Below are 27,068 nucleotides of genomic sequence, written 5' to 3'. Positions count from 1 at the left end.
TTGCAAGGCTTACATGTTTTGATTACTGTACATAGTCAGTCTTTTCACTGACTTCACTCTCTGAAGTCCCACACCCCAGCCAATCGTATCTGTATACTCCCTGTTAGGATATTGGTGGCCCTCTGGTACAAGGTCTACCTGTCCCTCTTGTATGGGTCACCTCTACCTCAGAAGAGATCCTAATGATCCAAAATCCTGAATCTATATATATGAATAAGCTCACATAATATTATGTTCAAAAATCTGACGTATATACATTCGTTCATTTTTCCACCCTCTCTCTTTCTTCCCACTTTTAATAATTGTTCTTTCTTGTCAGAGCTATTCGTTACAATACTCTGCAAGTATGGTTAGCTATTCATTACAATACTCTGCAAGTATGGTTAGTACAGTTAATGATTTTTGTGTACTTTACAACTTATAAACAAAATCAACCTTATGGACTTCTATAAAAACAGAAACCATTTGTTATCCCAGGTTGGCCTGGAGTTAAGTTGCATATTTTATTCAAATATTAAGCAAATTAGTAGCTTTACACAAATTCCTTGCCTTACCCCTTCTGCACCAACATACATGTTCAAAATGAAAAAAGAAATATTTAACATTTTTAATAATAATCACCTTCATCATTTTTTCCAATGAGTATTTCTCATTTTCTCGCTTTCTAATTGCTTTTTCTTTTGCAGCTTCTTGTGCCTTCACTTGAGCAGCAAGAATGGCTCTCTCTCTCTTTTCTTGCAACTTTTCCTTATTAACTATCAAAGCAAAACCAAAACGACTCACAGTTATCACATTTCAAATAATCAACACAGCTGTCGTATTTCACACTCTAAAGTCTACATGAAGTTAAAACAGTTAACACTTTCCTTACCTTCAGCAGTTATAAGTTGTTCCCACATTCTAGATTCTCTTTTATGCAAGGTGAAGGTGACAGCACCATTGCCAACCTTAGCTGAGCTTTTTGATTCATCAATAGAAGCATATAGCAGCACTTCAAACAGAAATGGAGGGAAGTTCACCTGTTAAAACAAACCATATATCACTAGCTGCAGGCTACAACTAACAACTGCACAAAATGAATCAAATCCTTCATTCCTATCAAAACTAAAAACACAAATTCGATACATTATCATGAAGCAGTCCACAATTGAACATAGCAAGACTGCTCTTAATAAACTTGACACCATACGGAACTTGCCCCCTATTTGATAAGCACTCCATCTGCAACCATTCACTCACTTCTCCACCTACACACAGTTTGCACCACCTACAGAACGTGCTGCAGCAGCTCACCGAAACTCCTAGGACAGTACCCTCTAAACCTATGACCTCCACCAGCTAGAAAGACAAGGGCAGTAAATACATGGGAACATCAGCACCCCAAAGATTCTCTCTGTGCCAAACATCATTCAGACTTCCTTTACTGTTGCCAGGTTAAAACCTTGTCATAGTACTGTGGGTACACTGATACCCTCAAGGACTCATCATTTCAGGTGGCTTCTAGGGATGGCAAGTGAAACCCACATCCCTTGAATAAATATAACAAAAAAATACACTAGTATCTTTAAATGATTTGGAGATAAGTAATGGAATCATATTAAACTCAAATGAATGACTCAAATATAAAAGATCAAATACTGGTTTATGATCTGGCCTGACTATTGAAATCATTAAGATCATAAGACCAAAAGACATTGGAACAGAAATAAGTTACTTGCCCCATCGAGCCGGCTCTGCCATTCAATCATGGCTGAATTATTATCCCTCTCAACCCCATTCTCCTGCCTTCTCCACATAGCCTTTGATGTTCTTACTAATTAAGAACTTATTGACCTCCGCTTTAAGTAGACCCAATGACTTGACTTCTACAGCTGTCTATGACAATGAATTCCACATATTTGCTACTCACCACTATGGAAATTCCCCCTCATCTCTGTTCTAAAGGAACATCCTTGTATTCTGAGGCTGTGCCTTCTGGTCCTAGTCTCGCCCACTATTGGAAATATCCTCTCAAAGTCCATTATACCTTGACCTTTCAAAATTAGATTTGATAGGTTTCAATGAGACTCCCCTCATTCTTCTAAATATTAGCGAGTATAGGCCCAGAGCCAACAAGCATTCCTCATACATTAAACCTTTCATTCCAGAGATCATTCTCATGAAATTCTTCTGAACCCTCTCTAACACCAGCACATCCTTTCTTAGATAAGTGGCCCAAAACTGCTCATGATACTCCAAACGACTTATAAAGCCTCAGCATTACATCCTTGTTTTTACAATATATTCAAGTCCTCTTGAAATGAATGCTAACATTGCAATTGCTTTCCTTACTACTGACTCCACCTGCAAGTTAGTCTTTAGGGAATCCTACACGAGAATTCCAAAGTCCCTTTGCACCTCCGATTTCTGAAATTGCTCCCCATTTAGAAAATAGTCTACACTCTTATTCTTTCTACCAAAATGTATGACCATACACTTCCCAACACTGCCACTTCTTTGCCCCAATCTCCTAATCTGTCCAAGCCCTTCTCCAGACTCCCTTCTTCCCCTGGTGAATGCAGCAGGCCAGGCAGCATCTCTAGGAAGAGGTACAGTCGACGTTTCAGGCCGAAGTCCTGACGAAGGGTCTTGGCCTGAAACGTCGACTGTACCTCTTCCTAGAGATGCTGCCTGGCCTGCTGCATTCACCAGCAACTTTGATGTGTGTTGCTTGAATTTCCAGCATCTGCAGAATTCTTCGTGTTTGCGTTAAACCCTCCCCAATAGCATTAGCAAACCTCCCTGCCAGGATATTGGTCCCCATCGGATTCAAGTGCAATCCGTCCTTTTTGTACAGGTCACACCTGCCCCAGAAGAGATCCCAATGATCCAAAAATCAGAATCCCTGCCCCATGCTCCAATCCTTCAGCCACGCATTTATCCCTCACCTCATTTTATTCCTATACTCACTGTCGCATGGCACAGGCAGCAATCCCGTGATAACTACCTTTAAGGTCTTGCTTCTCAGCTGCCTTCCTAACTCCCTGTATTCTGCTTTCAGGACCTCCACTTTTTTTCTACCAATGTCGTTGGTACCGATATGTACCACGACCTCCGGTTGCTCACCCTCTCAATTCAGGATGTTGTGGATGAGGTCAGAAACATCACGAACCTTGGCACCTGGGAGGCAAACTACTACCCTTGTTTCTTTTTCGCACCCACAGAATTGCCTATCTGTCCCTGTAACTATAGAATTCACTATTACCGCTGCCATCCTTTTCTGTTCCCTACCCTCCTGAGCCACAGGGCCAGACTCAGTGCCAGAGGCAGGGCCACCCGGGTAGGTCATTTCCCCCAACGGTGCCCAAAATGGAGTACTTATTGTTAAGGGGGCCAGCCACATGAGTGCTCTCTACTACCTGACACCCTCTCTTCTGACAGTCACCCACTTATCTGTCTCCTGTGGTCCCGGGGTGACTACCTGCCTGTAGCTCCTGTCTGTCACATCCTCACTACTCCTAACAAGCTGAAGGTCATTGAGCTGCATCTCCAGTCCCCTAACTCGGCCTCTAAGGAGCTGCACGCAGCTCGATGCAGCTGGTGCAGATTGGCCACTGGGGAGGCTGGAAGTCTCCTGGACATCCCACGTCTGACACCCAGAACAGAAAACTGGCCTTGCAGTCATACCCACTATTCTAATGCGCTGAGCCCCACGAAACACTCCTTTTTAAAACTCTTCTCCCTGACCTGTGCGAAGCTCGCTCTCTCTTGGAACTGATTGGTCTGCTGCCAATGCTGTTAATGATCTAATTCTATGGATCCAAACCATGAAAGGGATCCTGCTTAGTCCCACTCCAGTTGGGAAAGCTGAAATTTATCGAAACATGTTCATCTACCCAAGCTAGCGCAAGACAGTTAGGATTAAGTATTGGAGTTTCCAGACTCAATCAGTTTAGTAGCACAATTACCACTTGACCCATTGCAGTGTGACCTGATACAATGTTAAAAGTATGTCAAAGTATTTAAAAGAACTTTGTGAAGCAAATTAATCTTAATGTGTTAAAATACCAGGTTAAGACCTCTGAAATCAAATTCTGAGAAAGTCAGGCAGCAGCTATGTTTCAGGTTTAAACAGGACTATATTGTTGAGTTTTGCAAGTTTTGGGTAACCCACCCTTCCTATGTGCACAAGTATATCAATGCAACTACTATCACAAGCACATAGCATATGAGCACCATTCACAAGAAAAACATAAACCATACGCAATTTTTACAAGAAGAAATGCAGCTTAAACAACAAAAATGAGTACATTTTAGTGTTAAGTAATCGAAGTGGTCATACTGTTGCTAAACTAGTGATTGGGGAGCACCAATTGGTTGAAGAGCTGATAGACGGAGGGTAGGAGCCATTCTTGAATTTTGTAGTGTGGGACTTAAGGCGTCTCTGTGTCTCCTGCATAATGTTAGATGTGAACACTAACTACCCTTCCACCTATCTATGCATCGTCCATAAACTTAGCCACAAAGCCATCAAGTCCACCACCCAAATTATTGACCTACTGTATAATGTGAATAGAAACAGTCTCAAAACAGAAGCCTCCAGATCCCCATTAATCATCAGCAGCCAAACAGAAACCGCCCCCCCCATTCCCATTCTAAATGATCCAGTCATCCAAACTTCTGTCCATGCTAGTTTCTTTCCTGTAATACCATGGACCCTTATCATGTTTTGCAGCCTCATGTCTGGCACCTTGTCATAGGTCTGCTGAAAATCCAAGTAATCAAAATCTACTCAGCACACACAAAATGCTGGAGGAACTCAGCAGGCCAGGCAGCATCTATGGAAAAACGTACAGTCAACATTTCAGGCCGAAACCCTTCGGCAGGACTTGCCAAAGTCAGTCCAACATTTTGAGTGTGCTGCTCAGATTTCCAGCATCGGCAGATTTTATCTTGTTTGTCAAACAAAATCCACTGACTCTTTTGTCTATCCTGCCAGTTATTTTCTCGGAGAATTCCAACAGATTTGTCAGGCAACATTGCCACTTAAGGAACAAAGCCTATTTTATCATGTCCCTCCAAGTAACTCGAAACCTCATCCTTATTCATGAACTTCAGCATCTTCCCAATCATTGTAGTCACAGGTTAACTGGACTATAATTTCCTTTCTTTTACCTCGCTTCTTAATGAGTGGAATGACAGTTGCAATTTTCCAGTCATCCAGAACTATTCCAGAATCTAGTGATTCTTGAAAGATTACTCCTAACGCCTCCACAATCTCTTCAGCTACCTCTTTCAGAATCCTGTGATGTAGTTCATCTGGTCCAGGTGTCTTATCTAACTTCACACCTTTCAGCTTCCCTAGCACCTTCTCCTTAATAATAGCAACTACACTCACTTCTTCCCTCTGACACACTCAAAGTTCTGGCATACTGCTGGAGTCTTCCATAGTGAAAAATGGAGCAAAAAACTTAGTGTTTGTCTCCCATTTCCTTGTCCCCTACTGACACCTCTCTGGCATCATTTTCTGGTTATCCAATATCCTCTCGTCTCTCTTTTACTCCTTATGTATCTGAAAAAAATTGCTGTCCTCTTTTACATTATTGGCTAGCTTACCTTCATATTTTGTCTTTTTCCTACTTATTGCTTTTTTTAGTTGCTTTCTGTTGTTTTTTTAAAAGCTTCCCAGTCCTCTAGCTTCCCACTATTTTTTTTTCTATATTGTATGAACTCTCTTTTGCTTCTATTTCGTCTTTCACTTCCCTTGTCAGCCATGGTTGTTTTATCCTCCCTGCAGAATCAAGTTTACACATCTATGAAATAAGCAAATGTATGTGAAGTTAATTTGTAGAGAAGGTTTGTAAGAGAACATGTGAAGGAAGACGGAACAGTAGAGGGACTTTTCCCCTTCCCCTTCTCTTTGCCTATTCTATTCTCCCCTACCATTCTACTCTCTTTGGCCCCATCCTCCATTTCTCCTCAACTTTGTCTCCCCCTCCTATGAGCTAGTCATGGTTATTAAGAGACTAAGTAGAGTATTAGGTCAAAAGAAAAAGTACATGTTACCACAACAGCACCAAGATTGAGGAAATTAGAAAATTTTGTAATTCTGTCAAGTAGGATGAGGACATTGAAAAGAAAATGGGAAGTAAAATACACGAGTCTGTTATCAAGAAAAATAAAAATAAATTGCAAGAGTTTCTATACACATACCTAAAAAGGAAAAGATTAGCTAAAATTGTGGGTACCTTACAAACAGGAAAAACTGCATTGCTGGATAAGGAAATGGCAGAGAAGTGCTTTGTGTGTGTGCTTTCAGAAAGATGCAACTTCTTAAAAATACTAGAGAGAAACAGGCCTAGAGAAGCTTAAGAAAATTTCTGTAAGAAAACACAAACTAGGAAAAGAGATTATTAGATTGAACCGTCATAATCCTATAAGACTTAATGACCTTTTTGAAGGGGTAAATAAGGAGACCGTGATGCACCAGTTGTCTTCCAAAATTCCACAGAAATGATCACACAGGTTGGAAGATAACAAATATAAGTCCACTATTTAAAAATGAAAGAAAATATGGAAAATATAAACCAGTTAGCCTGACATTGGTAATAGAAAAAAATGCTGGAATCAATTATTAAGAAAGTGGGCACAGGACATTTGGGGAAAAAATGAGGTTAGGGAGAATTAACATGGATTTTGGATGTGTATGGGGTGTGTAGGGAGGGCAGCACCTCTGGGGAAAAGGCTTGTCATGTCCATTCTGGGGCAGCTCACTCACCTTTGGTCCCCACCAGACACTCATCTCTTACCTGTGGCTCCAAGTAGCCGTTTGCATGAGATAGCAACCACACCCCTGTTTACAGCTCCATGGGGGATAAACCAGGTGAGGGTAGCTGGACAGCCTCATACCCAGAGGGATAAGGACATGCCTGGCCTGGCATGTTAAGTCAGCTCCAGCAGAGGTGGTAGATGAGATCAACAGTAAGATCCAACAGCCAGGAAGGTGGTTCTGCAACACTTTGTGAAAAGCGAAGGGCATGAAGAGGCACAGAAGTCATGGTCTTCCACTGCATCCAAGGAAGAAACCAGTTGTGATGATTACTCGTACTACTGAACACTCCCCTCCTACATAGCCTTCCATTTTTCTATCATCCATGTACCTCTCTGAGTGATGACGGCGCTAAACAACGACTCCTTTGCTTGCATCTTCGGAAGCAGCTTTATTTCTATCTTTGATATCTCTTTTTTTCCCTTTCAAGGAGCTTTAGAAGACCCTGACCTGGAGTAACACTCTGACTTCGGTTCTTTGCAGGAATGGGACCCACTCTCAGGGCCTCACAACCAACCACTTTTCGATATGCCAGGGACGTGGCTTGGAAGATGAGCATGCCTTCAGGGTGCTGGATGCTCATGGCTCTGGAGGCCGGCGGATTCAAGGCTGGTGCCGCTGCTGTCAACTGATGCGTCTCGGGGGAACAAAATCAGAAGCAGCAGGCTTGCTGTTGGCTGTGTGCCCAGCGGCATAGAGCTCAGAAAGAGCAACGTAACAGACTGTTAACACCATAAATTCAGCAACTTTGATGTGTGTTGCTTGAATTTCCAGCATCTGCAGAATTCCTCGTGTTTGCGGCCATAAATTAGTGAGTTGTTTTGTGATGTCTCCCGTTATGCTGTGAAATGGGGACATCTCTTTTTCTCTTATTAGAGAGAGAGAGGGCTCTCCCTCTCTAATGTCGAGTTACTGGGTGAACGAGTAGTCTTTGGGGTACTGCAAGTCTGTGTCTTTATTGATGCTTTGTTGCATGCTTGAGTGGTTGTGTGGGGGGTGCCGATGCTTTTTGCTGGTGGGGGAGGGGGAGGGTCATTGCCCTGCTACTGTTTGTGCATGGGTAGAGGGTGCTGGGGGCCTTTGGGGTTCTAACATTTAACTGTCATTCATTCTTTGGGGCACTCATCTGTCTTCGTGCATGTTTGCGAAGAAAAGGAATTTCAGGGTGTATATTGTATACATTTCTTTGACATGAAATGTACCTATTGAAACCTATCCAAGAGTTTCTTAAATATCCCTAATGTAACTGCCTCTACCACCACATCTGGCAGCATGTTCCACCAACCCACCACTCTCTGTGAGAAACACATCTTTGACTCCCCTCTATATTTTTCCACCCCTCACTTTAAAATTATGCTCTGTCGTATCAGATATTTCCATCCTAGGAAAAAGTCTCTGGCTGTCCACTCGATCTATGCCTCATATCATCTTGTTCAATTATCTCTCAATTAACCTCTCATCCTCCTTCAATCCAAAGAGAAAAGCCCTGCCTCACTCAACCTATCCTCACAAGACACGGTCTCTAATCCATCCTGATAAATCTCCTCTGCATCCTCTCTAAAGCTTCCACATCCTTCCTATACTGAAGTGACCAGAACCGAACACAATATTCCAGCTATAGTCTAACCAGGATTTTATGGAACTGTAACATGACCTTGCATTATCAAGGGGAAACGAAAGTGGGACTTCCTCACTCAGAGGGTGGTGTGAGTGTGGAATGAGGTGCCAGTGGAAATGGTGGATGTAGGTTCGTTTGTAACATTTAAGAGAAACTTGGTTAAGTACATCGATAGGAAGGATATGTAGGGCTATGGTCCAGGTGCAGGTCCATGGGACTAGGCAGAGTATCTTTGGCATGTACTAGATGGGCAAAAAGACCTGTTCCTGTGCTGTAGATCGCTATGACTCTCTGATCTATGCAGCATCCTGGTGAACCTCTTCTGCACCCTCTCAAAAGACACCACATCCTTCCTATTGTGTGGTGATGATAATTGCACAAAATATACCAAATGTGGCCTAACCTAAGTTTTATACAGCTACAGAATGACACTGACTTTCATTTTCCAACTATGAAGGAAAGCATGCTATATATATTCTTTATCATGCTATTCTCTTGTGTTGAGCTTGCATTCCAAGATCCCTCTGTATATCAATTTTCTCAAGAGTCCTGCCATTTACAGTACTGTATACTTTCCTCTTGAATTTAACTTCCCTAAAAGCATTACGAGGATTAAAATCTGTAATTTCTCCAGCTAAATTTCCAACTGATCTATATCCCACTTCCCAATACAATCCCACCACTCTCCATGTCTTCTACAGACTTACTCATCAGACCACCTACACTTTCATCCTAATTATAATTTTTCTTTTTTTTTTTTTTACAAACAATAGAGCCCCCACCACTAATTTTTACACAATACCACTGATCATAGATCTCTAGTCAAAAAAAAACAACAACCTTTTACCACTACATAAATGTAAGAGGTTCTACAGATGCTGGAAATCCAGAGCAACACAAACAAAGTGCTAGAAGAACTCAGCAGATGAGGCAGCATCTTTGGAAATGAATAAACAGTTGGCGTTTTGGGCCAAGCCACTTGACCAGGACCTGAAAGGAAGGGGAAAGAAGCCAGAATAAGAAGTGGGGATGGGAAGCTAGAAAGTGATAGGTGAAGTCATGTAGGCGAGAGAGGAGGATGAAATAACCAACTGGAAGGCAATAGATGGAAAAGGCAAAGGGCTGGAGAAGGTATCTGATAGGAATGGAGAGTGGACCATGGGATGGAGGTGATAGGCAGGTAAAAAGAGAAGAGGTAAGAGGGCAGCCAGAGTGGAGAATTGAAGAGGAAAGGGAGAGGGGGAAATTTACTGGAAGTTGGAGAAATCAGTGTTCATGCCATCAGAATGGAAGCTACTAAACAGAATATAAGGTGTTGCTCCTCCAACCTGAGAGTGGTTTCATCAAGGCAGTAGATGCAGCCATGGATCAACATGTCAGAATGGGAATGAAAATAGCTGGCTACTGGGAAATCTTGCTTTTTGCAAAAAGAGCAAAGGTGAGAGACAAAATGGTCCCCCAATCTAAATCAGATCTCACCAACGTAGAGAAGGTCGCATCTGGAGCACCGGATGCAGTACTTCTACTACTACCCTGTTTTTCAAGTCCAGCCAATTCACTGCAAATTCCATGTGACTTCACCTTTGGACCAATTTACCAAAAAGGGTCTGTCGAATGGCAGACAACATCCACTGCCCTAGCCTCATGAACCACCTTTATTAATTCCTCAAACCTCAGTCACATTTGTGAGACAGCATCTCCCCCACACAAAGCCCTTCGGACCATCCCCGATAGGCAATGTTTTTTTTCCCAAATGCAAGCAAATCCTGTCCATAAGAATCTTCTACAATAATTTCCCCACCTCTGATTTAAGGCATACTAATTCCTAATTCTTCCTTGGTTGCCCTTTTTAAACAAAAGGTACAACATTAGCTGCCTCCAGTCTTTTGGCACCTCACCTGTGGCTAAAATCTAGGTCTATGCAAAGATCTAGGTCAAGGTCCCAATCTCCTCCTTGCCACCTTCAAAATCCAGAAGTAAATCCTATCTGGCCCATGGAATTCATCCATCTTATCACTTTTCAAGGCACCCAATATCTCTTCCTTCTTAGAATCAACATGATTTAAGATATGAACATATCCTTCATTGATCTCACTATCATCTCCCTTCTCCTTGGTGAATACTGATGCAAAATACTCATTTAGGATCTCATCCACTTTTTTCTGGTTCCATTCTTAATTTTCCTCTTTTATCCTTGAGTGAACCTATCCTTTTCCTAGCTCCCTCTTGCTCCTAATATATCCTCTTCCAGTTTAAGTGCAACATGTCTTTCTCATACAGGTCCCACCTGCCCTGGAAAAGAACACATTGATATAGGTACAGTCTCTCTTACACTGGCTCTCTAGGCATGCATTGACCTGAAGTGGCTAACATGAGAGGATAGAGTTTTACAGTGCTTGGAATTAGGTACAGAGGGGATGTCAGGGGTAATTTTTTTCTTTATGCAGAGAGTGGTGAGTGCGTGGAATAGGCTGCTGGCGACTGTGGTGGAGGTGGATACAATAGGGTCTTTTAAGAGGCTCCTGGATAGGTACATGGAGGTTAGAAAAATAGAGGGCTAGGCAATTTCTAAAGTAAGTACTTGTTCAGTACGGCATTATGGGCCAAAGGACCTGTATTGTGCTGTAGGTTTCTAGTCCAAAGGAGATTCACAAAAATGATCCCAAGAATAAAAGGGTTAACGTATGAAGAGCATTTGATGACTCTGGGCCTGTACTTGCTGGAATTTAGAATGACGGGAAATTTTATTGAAACCTATTGAATATTGAAAGGCTTGGATAGAGTGGATGTGGAGAGGACAGCAGTAAAGTTGTGGACCAAATGTCTCAGCCTCAGAAAGGACATCCCTTTAGAACAGAGATAAAGAAGAATTTCTTTAGTCAGAGGGTGGTGAATCTGTGGAATTCATTGCCACAGACAGCTGTAGAGGCCAGGTCATTACATATATTTAAACTAGAGGTTGATAAGTTCTTCATTAGTATGGGTATCAAAGGTTACGTGCAGAGGGCAGGAGAACAGGGTTGAGAGGGATAATAATTCAGCCATGATCAAATAGCAGAGCAGACCTGATAGCCAAATCACCTAAATCTGCTCTTATGTCTGATGGTCTTATGATTACAATCTAAAGCTCAGCTCAGCTCAGCACATCACAGGAACCAGCCTTTCCTCTATGGACTCCCTCTAGACTTATCTCTGCCTCAGTAAGTTGTTATTCAGTTTGGAAAGACCATCAGTCCATTACCAAGTCCAAAAAGAAGACATCTTTGATGACTAATTCTAGTTAACCCACCACCCCCCTCTATCTATTACCTCAGTCATTGCACTTACTGTAAACACTGTAAAAGCACTTTTTATAATGCTGTTTACATTGTAAATACATGTAAGTACATGTAAATACATGCATTTATGTACATTTCATTCCATACCACGCTTCTCACTTTATTTTTATAAGATTCTTTACTTTTTATAATTGTTGAATGGTGCTAATTTTTGTGGCATATAGCACAGTAAATTTCTCAGACATGTAAATGCATATAGTGAATAAAGCTGATTCTTGATCCTTAAAGCAGCCAGTATAATCAAAGTCTCCACCAACCCTGGGCATCCTTTCTTTTCGCCTTTTGTTGAAGATACAAAAGCCTGAAAGCAAATACTACCAGGCTCAAGGAAAGCTTCTACGTTATCAGACTTTTGAACAGACCTCTTGTACGATAAGATAGACTCTTGGCCTCACAATCCACCTTGTTAGGATCTTGCACTTTTATTTTTACCTGCACTGCAGTCTTTTGGTAGACTTTACATTTTATTTTGAATTGTTATTTACTGTATTCTAGTTCAACATTCAACCCTGTTTAACGTCATTTCCTGTACACAAGGGTAAAGGAGAATGAAATAATTGTCACTCCAGATCCGATGCACCACAAAAAAAAACACCACAAGATAAAAAACACTATAATTTAATAAAACACAATATAAATACATAACAAAACTGATATACATAGATTGGTTATATGTCCATAAAATGATGATAGGCACAGGAGTGTCTGTACATAAGATGACCGACAGGAAATGATAAGGTAATGGTGGTTGGAGTTGAGGAGGGTGCTTTAGTGGGTGGAGGTATTGATCAGCCTTACTGCTGGGGAAAGTAACTGATCTTTTTCAGTCTGGTGGTCCTGGAGTGCATGCTATATTGCTTCCTCCCTGATGGGAGTGAGACAAACAGTCCATGAGCAGGGTGGGTGGGTGGGATCCTTCATGATGTTACTGGCCCTTTTCTAGCACCTTGCTGAATACATGTCCGTGATGGTGGGCAGGCTGGTGCCAGGGATGTGTTGGGCAGTTTTTACTACCCCATTGTAGAGCCTTCCTGTCCTCTGCAGTGCAGTTTTCATACCATGCAGTGATGCATCTTGTTAGGGTGCTCTCTACTGCACATCTGACATGACATGAATATAGATGAGCATGGTCAACTTCTCTTCAACCTCCTCAGAAAGTAGATGCATTGCTGAGCAGAATGTGTCCTGGGACCATGAAAGGTTGTGCAAGATGTGCAGTCCCAGGAGTTTGAAACTGCTTGCAGTTTTCACTGCTGTGCTGCTGATGTAGGGGTGGGGGGGAGGTGTGAATGATGCAAGTTCTTCTACAGTCGATAACCATCTCCTGTGTCTTGTTGACAATGAAGAAGAGATTATTTGCCTGGCACAAATGTACTGTGTAATGATTTGATCTGTATATACAGAATGCAAGACAAGCTTTTCACTATATCTTGGTACATTTGACAAAAATAAACCAAAACCAATACTACCAATAGAGGTCCTGATTTATAATTTTCTATCAAATTCCCCAAATTCGTTCAGCCTTTCCTTTCAGTATGTTCCCTGCCCATTCAGAAACATCCCTGACACTGGCACGAATGTGAGGTCAACCATTTTGAGGCTACCTACCTTTTAAATCACAACAGGTTAAAAGATGTTGGTGCTCAGAAGCAACAAAAAAAGCAATAAGGACAAAAAATGAAGTATGAAGGTAAGATAGCTAATAAGGTAAAAGAGAATACCAAACATCTTCTCAGATATATAAAAAGTAAAAGACAGGTGAGAGTGGATATCAGACAGCTGGAAATTATGCTGGAGAGGTAATAAATGGAGGACAAAGAAATTGCGGATGTGCTCATTAAGTATTTTGTGTCAGTCTTCACTCTGGAAGACACCAGCAATATGCCAGAAATCAAGAGCATCAGTGGGCATAAATGCCTACTGCTACCTTCTACTAAGAAGGTGCTTGGGAAGCTGAAAAGTTACCTTGTCCAGATGAACTACCCCCCAGGTTCTGAAAGAGGTAGCTGAAGAAATTGTGGAAGCATTAGTAATGATCTTTCAAGAATCAATGGATTCTGAAATTGTTCTGGAGGTCTTGAAAATTGCAAATGTCACTCCAGTCTTTAAGAAGGGAGGGAGGCAAAAGATAGGCCAGTTAACTGGACTTCAGTGGTTAGGAAGATATTGGAGTCCATTATTAAGGATGAGGCTTTGGGGTACTTGGTGGAATATGATAATGTAGACTGAAGTCAGCACGATTTCCTTAAAGAGAAATCTTGCCTGACAAATTGTTAGAATTCTTTCAGGAAATAACAAGCAGGATAGAAAAAGAAGAGTCAGTGGAGGGAAACCAATATCCTGGCTGGGAGGGTTGTTGATGTTACTCAGGAGAGATTAAACTAGCTTTTTAGGGTCTGGGAACAGGAGCCTCAGGTCAGTAAGGGAAGGATTGGACCAGAAGGTGGATGTCAGGAAAAGTATCCAAAGGCAAAATGGGTAAGGATGATGAAGTTAGAGCATGGATTAGTACATGGAACTATGATAGAAACATAGAAACACAGAAAATAGGTGCAGGAGTAGGGCATTCGGCCCTTCGAGCCTGCACCGCCATTCAGTATGATCATGGCTGATCATCCAACTCAGAACCCTGCACCAGCCTTCCCTCCATACCCTCTGATCCCCTAGTCACAAGGGCCATATCTAACTCCCTCTTAAATATAGCCAATGAACTGGTCTCAACTGTTTCCTGTGGTAGAGAATTCCACAGATTCACCACTCTCTGTGTGAAGAAGTTTTTCCTAATCTCAGTCCTAAAAGGCTTCGCCTTTATCCTCAAACTGTGACCCCTCGTTCTTGACTTCCCCAACATCGGGAACAATCTTCCTGCATCTAGCCTGTCCAATTCCTTTAGGATTTTATACGTTTCAATCAGATCCCCTCTCAATCTTCTAAATTCCAACGAGTACAAGCCTAGTTCATCCAGTCTTTCTTCATATGAAAGTCCTGCCATCCCAGCAATCAATCTGGTGAACCTTCTTTGTACTCCCCCTATGGCAAGGATGTCTTTCCTCGGATTAGGGGACCAAAACTGCATACAATACTCCAGGTGTGGTCTCACCAAGGCCTTGTACAACTGCAATAGTACCTCCCTGCTCCTGTACTCGAATCCTCTTGCTATAAATGCCAGCATACCATTCGCCTTTTTCACCGCCTGCTGTACCTGCATGCCCACTTTCAATGACTGGTGTATAATGACACCCAGGTCTCGTTGCACCTCCCTTTTTCCTAATCGGCCACCATTCAGATAATAATCCGTTTTCCTATTTTTGCCACCAAAGTGGATAACCTCACATTTATCCACATTAAATTGCATCTGCCATGAATTTGCCCACTCATCCAACCTATCCAACCTATCCAAGTCACCCTGCATCCTCTTAGCATCCTCCTCACAGCTAACACTGCCGCCCAGCTTCGTGTCATCCGCAAACTTGGAGATGATGTTGTAGCCATTACTGAAACTTGGTTGAGAAGGGGCAGGATTAGGTGATTAATGTACCAGGTTTTCAACATTTTAGAAAAGATAGAGGAGGAGGGTAAAGAGGGGGTGGAGTTGCCCTACCAATTAGGACAACATCACAGCTGCTCTCAGAAGAGACATAATGGAGGGGTCAATCACTGAGTCCATTTGGATGGAACTCAGGAATACAAAAGATGCAGTTACACTGATGGGATTGTACTAAAGACCCCATAATAGCCACCGGGACATTGAGGAACAGATATGTAATCAGATTAAGGAAATGTGTAAAAATAGTAGGGTTGTTTCCTTACCAACTTGATTGAATTTTTGACAGGGTGACGAGACAGATTGATTAGAGTAGCGCAGTGGATGGTATCTACAAGGATTTTAGTAAGGCATTTGACAAAGTGCCTCATGTGAGGCTAATCCAGAAGATTAAGATGTATGGGATCTGTGGAAAATTGACTGTTTGGATTCAGAACTGGCCAGAAGACAGAGGGTAGTGGTTGAAGGAACTTATTCGAGCTGGAGTTCTGTAATTAGCGGAGTGCTGCAGGGATCTGTGCATTACAAGTGTGCAGATATACAAATATACAAATATCAGAACAGAAGTAAGAAAGAATAAAAAATAAGTTACCTCAAACAGTCTAACGGGAGGGGTCATCACTGCCCTGGCTATAGGTTGACTCATTATACAGCCTAATGGCCAAGGGCAAGAATGACCTCATATAGTCTCTTTGGAGAAGCGCAGTTGTCTTAGTCTATTACTGAAAGTGCTCCTCTGTTCAGCCAGGGTGGCATGCAGAGGGTGAGAAACATTGTCCAGAATTGCCAGGATATTCCGTAGGGTCCTTTGTTCTACCACAGCCTCCAGTGTGTCCAGTTTGACTCCGATAACAGAGCCAGCCTTTCTAATCAGTTTATTGAGCCTGTTGGCATCACCCACGTTGATGACATTGCCCCAGCACACCACCACATAGAAGTTTGTACTGGCAACAACAAACTAGTAAAACATGTGAAGGAGAGGCCAGCATACTCCAGAGGACCTCAGTCTCCTCAGGAAGTAGAGGCAACTCTGGCCCTTCTTGTACACAGCCTCTGTGTTGGTGCTCCACTCAAGTCTGACAGCCAGGTGCACCCCCAGGTACTCGTAGGTCCTCACCACATCCACGTCCTCACCATCAATAGTAACAGGGAGCAGTGCAGGCTTAGTCTTCCTGAATGTCCATCACCATCTCCTTTGTCTTACTGATGTTGAGCTGCAGATGATTCAGCTTGCACAATTTGACAAAGTCCTCCACCAGGGCCCTGTATCCATCCTCCCGTCCTTCCTTTATATACCCAACTATTGCTGAGTCATCAAAGAATTTCTGCAGATGACATGATTCAGTGTTGTATTTAAAGTTGGAGGTATACAGGGTAAACAGGAAGGTAGCCAATAGAGTCCCCTGTAGGGCCCCAGTGCTGCTTATAGCTATGTCTGACACAGCTCTGAAGTCGTACAAACTGTGGTCTGCCAGTCAGATAGTCCATTACCCAGGATCCAATGGCAGTGCCAGTCTGCATTGAACAGAGTTTTTCCCTCAGCAATGGGGGCATATGGTAATGAAGGCACGAGAAATCAAGAAACATGATCATCACAGTGCTACCCAAATGGGAGTAGGCTTTGTTCAGAAGGTAAATGTGGGAAGACTGGCAAAGAATACAGCACGATATCGACCAGTTGCAGATATGGGCTGAGAAATGGCAGATGGCATTTAACCCAGATAAATGTGAGGTGTTGCACCTCAGTACAGCAAATGCAAGGAGACAGTGCACTGTTAACGGCAAGATCCTGAACAGTGTTGCTGAGCAGAGAGATTTCGGGATCCAAGCTCATAGCTCCGCAAAAGTGGCCACACAGGTTAATAAGGTGGTTAAGGTGGCTCATGGAATGCTTGTTTTTATTAGTCCAGACATTGAGTTCAAAAGTCAAGAGGTTATGTTGCAACTTTATAAAACTCTGGTTAGGCCACATCTAGAGTATTGCATACAGTTCTGGCTGTCCCACTACAGGAAGGATGTTGAGGCTTTGGAGAGGATGCAGCAGAGATTTACCAGGATGCTGCCTGGTTTAAAGGGTATGTGCCATCACGAGAGGCTGGATAAACGTGAGTTGTTTTCTCTGGAGTGTCAGAGGTTGAGGGGAGATCTAATAGGGCTTTACAAGATTATGAGAGGCACAGATAGAGTGGACAGAGACTATCTGTACCCAGGGTTGAAATGTCTAATACCACAGGGCATGCATTGAAGGTGAGAGGATAGGTTCAAGGGGGATGTAAGGATGTTCTTTTTACTCAGAGAGTGGTGGATGCCTGGAATGCACTGCCTGTTGTGGTGGTAGAGGCAAATGCATTAGAGGCTGTTAAGAGATGTTTGGATAGGGATATGGATGTAAGGAAGATGGAGGGATATGGACATGGTGTAGGTAGGAAGAATTAGTGTTTGGGTATTTTTGATGTGCTTTTTTTTAAGCTGGTTCAGCACAACATTGTGGGCCAAATAGCTTGTTCCTGTGCTGTACTCTTCTATGTTTACTTGGATTTTCAGAAGGAGTTTGACAAGGTGCCACACATAAGGCTGCCAAACAAGATAGGAACCCATGGTATTACAGGAAACATACTAGTACAGATAAAGGATTGGCTGACTAGCAGGACAAAAAGAATGGGAATAAAGGGGGCTTTTTCTGGTTGGCTGCCAGTGACTAGTGTTGTTCTGCAAGGGTCCGTGATGGGCCAGGTTTGCGGAAGATAAAAAGATAGGCAGAGGGCCAGTCACTGTTGAGGAAAAAAGGAGTCTGCAGAAGGACATAGACAGTTAAAGACAATGGGCAAAGAAGTGGCAGCTAGGATATAGTGTATGGAAGTGCATGGTCATGCACTTTGGTAGAGAAAATAAAGGTGTTAACTATTTTCTAAATGGGGAGCAAATTCAGAAATTGAAGGTGCAAAGGGACTTGGGAGTCCTGATGTCGGATTCCTGAAGGTTAAGTTACAGGTTGAGTCAGAGGTAAGGAAAGCAACTGCAATGTTTGCATTCATTTTGAAAGGACTAGAATATAAATCAAGAACGTAATGCTGAGTCTTTATAAGGCATTGGTCAGATCACACTTGGAGTACCGTAAGCAGTTTTGGTCCACTTTTCTAAGAAGGGATATGCTGGCGTTAGAGAGAGTCCAGAGGAGTTTCCTGAGAATGTCCCCGGGAATGAAAGTGTTAATGCATAAGATGTATTTGACGGCTCTGGGCCTGTAATTGCCAGAGTTTAGAAGGATAAGGGGGAATCTCATTGAAATCTATTGAATACTGAGAAGAGCATGTTTCCTATAGTTGGCAGTCTAGGACCTTCTCCATGGATTGTCACCTTGTCGTGGTGGAGAAGCTTGTGTGGTCCTGTGATCCCGAGAGCGATGCCATCTGGAGCTATGCTCCTGGTAGGGTCACCCAATGACGGTAAGGTCGAGGGAGAGGTCCCTGACAAAGAACAATCCAACCAAGACCTCAACGGTGGAACAGGTGGACGAAGTTACTTTGAACTCAACGGCTGTGAAGGCGGATGAAGGCTGCAACAAATCCATCAGCTCCAATCGTCGTGGTTTCCATGCCATTGGAATCAGATGGTTGATTTGTGAAGTATCGTGTGCTTCTTGGAGTGCAACATCAAGTACATGTTAAGCAAATATATGCACAGGCGTCTTCACTCTGTGGGCCACTTCTTCAAGTCTTTCAGCGATTGGGGGAGGGCAACAGGAGCAGGCAATGTGATGGCTGGAAGCTCCTAGTCAAGAACCGGCACAAAAGCGGTTGATTCAGTCACTCAACTTTTGGACAGAAGCAGGAAAGTTGTTCGGCAGCAGTATTCACGTCTGAGCAGCCCTATTTAGGATCCACTCTGCTCACCCTGAACTGGGAAAGGGCTAGAAAGGGTGCTCTAAAAATAGTCTGGTTCACCCCATCCTGTCTGGAAAGTCGCGTCCAGAGGGATCACCATCATGTGGTCAAAAAACATCGAGAAGTGAAACTATGAAATTTGGAACCTGGAATATACGAATTCTGATGGATAACCCAAACTCAGACCGACCAGAGAGGAGAACTGCCTTTGTTGCCCGGGGACTCCAAAAATTCAACTTTGACATTGGTGCTCTGAGTAAGACCCGCAGAGCTGGAGAAGGGCAACTAAAGGAAGAGCAAGGTCAATAAACCTTTTTCTGGAAAGGGCTTGATCCTGAACAACCGAGGATCCATGGAGTAGGTTTTGCCATCTGAAACAGCCTACTTCAGAAGCTGACACAGCAACCACTGGGAATCAACGAACGTCTCATGACTCTGCGAATCCACCTTGTCAAGAACCAACTAGCCACCATCATCAGCACCTATGCTCCAACTCTGGACGCTGAAGATGAAGTAAAGATGAACTTCTACGCCCAACTTGACCACGTCCTTTCCTCTGTTCCCAACAACGACAAGATCATTCTCTTGGGAGACTTCAATGCCAGAGTCGGGAAAGATCATAGGCTCTGGACTGGAATAACAAGCAAGGAAGGAGTTGGCAACGTCAACGCCAATGGAACACTCCTCCTCACCAAATGTGCTGAACACAACCTAGTGATTACAAACACCCTATTTTGCCAGAAAAACAGGCACAAAGTCTCCTGGCAGCATCCACGCTCCAAACATTGGCACCTCATCGACTACATCATCGTACGATCTTGGGACCAACAAGATGTACTGATAACAAGAGCTGTTACTGGTGCTGATGAGCGCTGGACAGCCATCGACTCATCTCGTCCACCATGAGAATGAAGATTCGGCCCAACAGGAAACACCAAAATCAGAACACTATTAAGAAATTTAATGTTGACATCCTTCAAGACATCAACCATGTACAGAAGTTCCAACAAAATCTTCAAGAACAACTGCCTCAACAAATCCCACCATCTGTAGAAGAACACTGGAATCAATTGAAGAATGCTATCATCACCTCCTGCACAGAAACAATTGGGTTCAAGGTGAAAAACATCAGGATTGGTTCGATGACAACGACAAACTACTCCAACAACTCATCGACGAAAAGAGAAAAGCTTTCATTACCTTACAAAATGACCAGGAATCGGCTACCAAAAGGAAATGCTATCAGGAATACAAGGCTGCAGTCCAGACCAGCACCCAAAACCTGAAAAAAACCAATAGTAGAGGAAGAAAGCTCAGGAAATCCAACAACTAGCAGACGCCAACAACACTCAGGGCTTTTTCAATGCAACTAAAGCTATTTTTGACCCGCCCACTCATGGTCAAGCCCCTCTCAAAAGCAAAGATGGTTCAACCATCCTGAAGACCAATGCTGACATCAATTCTAGATGGAGGGAGCACTTTGACTATCTTCTACATCAAACTGTCTCATTTGACAGGAATGTGATTAACAACATTCCAAAACAGCCCGTTGACAACTCCCTAAGCAAAATACCAACACTTTAAGAAGTCAAGGAAGCCATCAAAACCTTGAAAAACAACAAGGCCGCTGGACTCGATGGAATACCAGCCGAGGTCTACAAAATCGGAGGTAACCCACTTCATTATCAACTGCATCAACTTCTCATCAAGATCTGGATAAATGAAGATGTACCAGCAGATTTTAGAGACTCAGTAATCGTTACCATCTACAAAAGGAAAGGCGATCGATCCGAATGCGGAAACTATCGTGGAATTTCCATTAGCAACAGCAGGAATGATCCTTAACCGCATCATGAACAACCGGCTTAAACCTTTAGCTGAGAAGATCTTTCTGGAGACACAAGCCGGTTTTAGACCATCACATGGAGCAATCGACATGATCTTCACAATGTGACAACTACAAGAAAAATATCGTCAGCTTCAACCTTTGTACATGGCATTCATCGACCTCACCAAAGCCTTTGACTCGGTATCAAGGGAACTCCTATGGGATGTCCTATCCACTTATGGATGCCCTGAAAAGTACATTTGAATCCTGAGACTCCTCCACGATGGCATGCTTGCCACAGTCATGGTCAGCAACAGTAACTGTGAGCCTTTTCAAGTTAGATCAGGAGTAAAACAGGGATGCGTGATTGCCCCAACTTTGTTCACCATCTTCATTGCAACAATCATCCACATTATCAAGGACGACCTACCCCCAGGAATCGAAATTGTCTACAGAACAGATGGTAGACTTTTCAATCTTGCCCGTCTCAAGTCCAAAAACAAGAGATCCACGAGTTCCAATATGCAGGTGACAACAGTGTTGCAGCTCTTTCAGAAAACCACCTACACCCTATCCTCGTTATATGCGAGGGATACGTTCCTCAAAGTTGACGCATAATATGAATAATTATTTAAATGGAGAAAATAGGGATGCGTTCCAGAGGGCTTCCTAAATATGTTTTATCTGTAACTTATTCACATTTTTATACCAATACGACACAAAAGCAGTACTACAAGACAACATTTGTATTACATTTAATCAATTTAAGGTAATATTCAATGTAATAAATCATAGAAAGTTAACATCCTCTGGTGTACGGTACTCACCAACAGTGGCAGGTGTGTTCACTCCGGGAGATAAGTGGTTGTTGTGGTGTCGGGCAGCTTTACACGGATAAGGTGGATGGTTGTGGTCGTCAGGATAATATCAAGCACAGCAAGGGGTGAAGGAAGACTCACAGAACTCTTAGAACTGCCGGCAGCAGCAGATTACAGTGATTCGCATAAAGTGGTGAGGGTTGTTTGCTTGGCAGCATTTTGTTTTTCAGCATAAATTTGCTTGTAGGGAAGAAGGGTTGACGGCAGAGAACGACTGAAATGCTGACTCCGTTCTAAACTTGGGTCCACGTCCATCGCCATTAGTGCCAAGTGTTCCGACTTCCACCATTCCCTCAACGTTGGTAAACTCCCGGGATTTTCAAAATTGTCTGTTGCTTGCAGCATCTGAGAGATAGTTCGCGGTAAAAAAAATACACATGCCTTGAATGTGGATTACACCTTGGTCGAGTGGTTGAATCAGCGATGTTGTATTAAGCAGCGGGAAACACACTGTTATGTTAGGATGAATGCTGACCAAATGTTTAGGATGGGCTGGCACATTGTCAAGCAACAAAAGAACTTTAAAGGCAAGATTTTGCTCCTGGCAGTAGCGTCCAAGGCTGTGTTGCCTTCAGCTGATGCCGCACTGTTTATAATTTCCAACTTTTTTTCAAGTGTTAAAGTGGTTCTCTGCCACTCGGCTGACGGCTCAAGACATGACATCAGACGCTTGGGAGGCATAATTAAATATTTCAAGCACAAAATCACTGCACGGTAAAACCAACAGAAGTTTAAGATCGCGCATCCACACCTTGCCAGAACCAATACGAGAGTGGCTGGAGAGAGATGGTGAGGCGTGTGCACCTGATTTGTATTGGCGGGAAAGCGGTGCTTCTCGTCCCTAACAGTGAGACTGTGAGGTGGGCGCATGTGACTTGTATTGGCGGGAAGGCAGTGCTCCTCGCATAACTGTGAATTTTGGACACCTATAACGAGACGTCGGTAGAAATAGGTTCCTCGCATAACTGTGAATCCGCATAGTCTGAAGACGCATATAACAAGGATAGGGTGTACAACAGATTCTGACTGCCTTCAACCATGCATACACGAAACTTGGACTTACCATCAATTCCAAGAAGACTCAGATCATCTACCAATCATCACCAACTGAGACAAATCGGAGAGAACCATCAATTCAACTTGGCGAAATAACTCTGGAAAACTTGGACCACCTTCCGTATCTTGGAAGTCACCTCTCCTCCAATGTCGACCTTAATGACGAGATCCAACTTCGTCTTAAATGCGCTGGATCAGCTTTTAGACATCTCTGAACAAGAGTCTTTCATGATTGTGACATCCGAACAGACACCAAAATGTTAGTGTACAAAGCAGTGGTAATCCCAACGCTCCTGTATGCATCAGAAACTGGGACAACATACCGACGACATCTGAAGGCACTTGAAAAGTTCCATCAACGCTGTCTTCAAAACATCTTAAATATCAGCTGGGTAGATAGAAGTGTGCTAAATGAAGCAAAAACAACAAGCATTGACGCCTACGTCATCAAGAACCAACTAAGATGGAGCGGTCATGTTGTTCGGATGAAAGACGAACATCTGCCGAAACATATCTTCTACTCCCAGCTTAAAGAAGGCAAACGTAAAAGAGGCGGACAACAGAAGAGATTCAAAGACGTCTTAAAAGCCAACATGAAGAAATGTAACATCAACATCAACAATTGGGAAACCAATGCCAAGGACAGGAAACTCTGGCAAGCCATCATCCGAGAAGGAACAGCAACTTTCGAAGCCAACAGATGCGCAAGATTAGAAGAAAAGAGAAGAAAATGGAAAGAGAGGCAGCAACAACCAAAGCCTGATCTGCCTTCTGGAACTACCTGTCCTGAATGCTGAAGAACTTTCAAAGCCAAGATTGGACTCTTAAGTCACTTGAGAGCCCATAAATAGATCAACAGAACAAAGACCATCATCCTCAACCTCGAGGGATAGCCGCGACGACGACAAAGAGTCTAGAACCGGGGGCACAGGTTCAAGGTACAAGGAAGTCCCTTTAAAACAAAGCTACGTGGAACTTCTTTCACCACATGGTGAATCTGTGGAATTTTTTGCACAGACTGTTGTGGATATCAAGTTATTCGGTATTTTCAAAACGGAGGTTGATAGGTTCTTGATTTGTAAGGGCAGCAAAAGTTATGGGGTGAAGGCAGTAAAATGGGCTGACAGTGATAACAGACATCCGATCTGACTCGATGGGCCAAATGGCCTAACTCTGCTCCCATGTCTTACTGTCCAATGGTCAGAGGAACCTGGGTGTACAAGTGATTAGGAAGGCAAATGACACACTGTTTATAACAAGATCAATTCAGTTCTAGAAATACCTTACCTAATTTACAGAGCCCTGGCATAAATAAACCTGGAATATTGTCAACACATCAGATTCCAACCACAAGGAAAGGTACGTTTACAAAGAAGGGAGTGCTACAAAAATATGCCCAAATGATTCTCAAGATCACAGTTTTTCTTTTAAATCAGCATAAGTTAAAAAGACCAGCCTATATTCAAAGATAATTCTGCAGCCACAGATGATTGCATTGATACAATAGATGAAGGGATGATGTCTCGCTGGTTGGAGTGAATAGAAAATATTACAGTTGCAAAATAGTAAGTTCAGGTTTGGAGCAAATAAGAGATTTCCTCCCCCATTGGCTCTTGAATATTTTAAATCTCTATTAAAAGAAAACGAAGGCTAAGTCAATGAGAAAATTCAAAACTCTTGTGGATTTTTGAATATTAAGGAATGAAGGGATAAATAAATGGTCAGTGCAAGACAGCGACATATTTGGTAAAAAGAAATCTGCCAGGAGCTTACTAAATGGCCAAACTCTCACTCTCCTCTTTGTTGGTCCGTTTCCATCTTTTCATGTGCACCCGCATCTGCCTTCCTCTTCTTCGCCCTTTCTCTCTTCCTCATCTCTCTCTAACCCCTTTCCTCTTTCTCTCCCCCTCTCTGCCCTCCCCTTTACCCTTTCCCGTTTCTCTCCCCTCCCCTTTTCCCTTCCCCTCTCTCTCTCCCTACCCGCTTTCCCCCTTCCCCTCACCCCCCAAAGTCTCGGCCCCTTGCCCAGGAAACTGCCTGAATTCCATCGGCAATCCTGATGCCGCCAATTTCCTGTCGTCGCGCTTCCCTTGCCTTTACGTAATCCTCCGCACAGAAGATGTCCGCTTTTCCAGCGCTGACCCCCTTCAGCGGCACCGTGATAAACACTTTGGACTCCACCTGCTCCCAGGTGTAATCTTTGACCAGCACCGACATCTCAGCCCCGACGGCGCCGTTGCTAAGGAAGCGGCCTTGATCGCTAGGGACTGATATTTCCGGTGACGTTTCGATACTTCCGAAAGAGACGGAGTTCGCCGGCAGGAAAGAGTGGGCGCATGCGTGAATGTGGTTTGGCACTTGTTGCAGGAAAGAGAGTGGGGAAGGAGTGGGATAGGGATTTAGGATCAGAGGATTATTGTGAAGGGAGGAATAAAGGGAATGAGGAGATAGTGAGGGGATGGATGAATGAAAACCGAGACAAAGGGAATAGAAAAATAAGAAATGACAGTGGAGAGAGCTCTGAAAGTGAGGAAGATGAACAAGTTCAGAGAGAAGATGTTGTCATAATGAGGTCTAATAAGAAGGCTCAAGGAAGCATGAAGAAAATTAACCCGTTTGTGCTAACAACAACTTTGGCAAATAAGATAGGGGAAATAGCATTTGCAAAAGTCCTTAATGATGGCAACCTATTGGTAAGTTGTGGGAATGAGGAACAACCTGAGAAAGCACTCAAGCTAAAAGAGATAGGAAAATCCAAGGTGGAATACACAGGGAGGGTGGGAGCATGAAATGGTGGTTGAGTGATCACGGGGGGTACCAATGAGTATAAATATGGAGGAGTTAAAGAGGAATATCAAAGGAGGAAAAGTAATGAATGTTCTAAGACTGAAAACACCAAAGGAGGGAATGAAAAAGGAAAGTGAAACAGTATTGATTGAATTTGAAGAAGAAAGAGTGCCAAGGAAGGTGTTCCCGGGTTTCATGAGTTACCCAGTTAAGGGTGTATGTGCCAAAGCCATTGAGGTGCTATAATTGTCAAAGGTTTGGACACATAGCTAAAAACTGTAAAAGGCAGAGCAGATGTGCTAGATGTGGGGGTGATCATGAATATGGAAAGTGCGGAACAGGAGTGCAACCAAAATGCTACAATTGTGGAGGAGCTCATAATGTGGGCATGAGGTTATGAGACGGGAGAATAAAATTCAAGAAATAAGAGTGAAAAGAAAGATCACTTATGCAGAGGCTGTAAGAGTATCAAGAGAACAGAATAATACTAATGAACGGAGCAATAGGGATGCGAGCGATGCAACAAAGAACAAATGACAGGATTTATGTAGACAAAAAGGCTATAGTAACATTCATTGCAGGAGTGATTAATAGTACGGCTGAGGTAAAGTCAAAAAATGACAAAATTCAGCTGGTGGTCAAAGCAGCAGTGAACCATTTAGGGTTGGTAGGACTGACATGGGAAGAAGTGAGAGAGAACCTCACTAATCAGTAAAGCCAGGAAGTGTCATGAGTTGGTTAATACTAATTATGGTGATTCTTTTGCAATGGAATGCAAGGAGCTTACTGGCCAATAGCCAGGAATTCAAGCACTTTACTGAAGAAATGGTTGTAAAACCGGATGTAGTGTGTATTCAGGAAACTTAGTTGAAACCAACTTTAGACTTTGTGGTATATGGGTATACAATGATAAGGAAGGATAGAAATCTAGGGGGAGGAGGGGGTTGTGCTATGTTAATCAAGCAAGGGAAACCATATAGGGTACTGGAGAAAGGAGATGATCAGGAATACATAGTGGTGGAAGTGTGGGAGAGAGGGGAGGGAGTGGTTATAATTAACTACTACAATCCATGTGAAAGGTTGGATTTGGACAGCCTATTAAGGATACAAGGACAAAACAGCCATAAAGTAGTGTGGTGTGCAGATTTCAATGCTCACAGCACAATATGGGGGGATCCGATTACAGATTCAAATGGAAAAGTAATTGAAGATTTGATAGAAGAAAGGGATTTGGTGTGTATGAATGATGGTAGAGGAACAAGGATAAACATAACAACAGGAACTGAGTCTGTATTAGATATTACATTAGTGTCTAATATCTTGGCTG

At 43.0% G+C, this 27,068-nt stretch overlaps 1 protein-coding gene across 2 annotated transcripts in view; it reads right to left on the bottom strand.

Moving 5' to 3' along the window:
* dnaaf4 (dynein axonemal assembly factor 4) overlaps positions 1 to 25,239 on the bottom strand; it is a 60,268-nt gene extending 35,029 nt beyond the window's left edge. For both annotated transcript variants that reach the window (XR_011889083.1, XM_072278464.1), the window contains exons 1-3: positions 25,049 to 25,239; positions 872 to 1,019; positions 622 to 755 (exon numbers count right to left, since the gene is read on the bottom strand). Coding sequence is in view for 1 of the 2 variants with exons in the window: in XM_072278464.1 (XP_072134565.1) it covers positions 622 to 755; positions 872 to 1,019; positions 25,049 to 25,171 (405 nt within the window). In the remaining variant the exon portion in view is untranslated. The remainder of the gene's footprint in view (positions 1 to 621; positions 756 to 871; positions 1,020 to 25,048) is intronic.
* Positions 25,240 to 27,068: the final 1,829 nt, after the last annotated feature.

The sequence above is a fragment of the Mobula birostris genome, chromosome 14 (genome assembly GCF_030028105.1).
Source record: "Mobula birostris isolate sMobBir1 chromosome 14, sMobBir1.hap1, whole genome shotgun sequence".
Lineage (NCBI taxonomy): Eukaryota > Metazoa > Chordata > Chondrichthyes > Myliobatiformes > Myliobatidae > Mobula > Mobula birostris.
The sequence above is the reverse complement of the archived record's forward strand: the minus strand, read 5'-3'. Positions and strand labels throughout refer to the sequence as shown.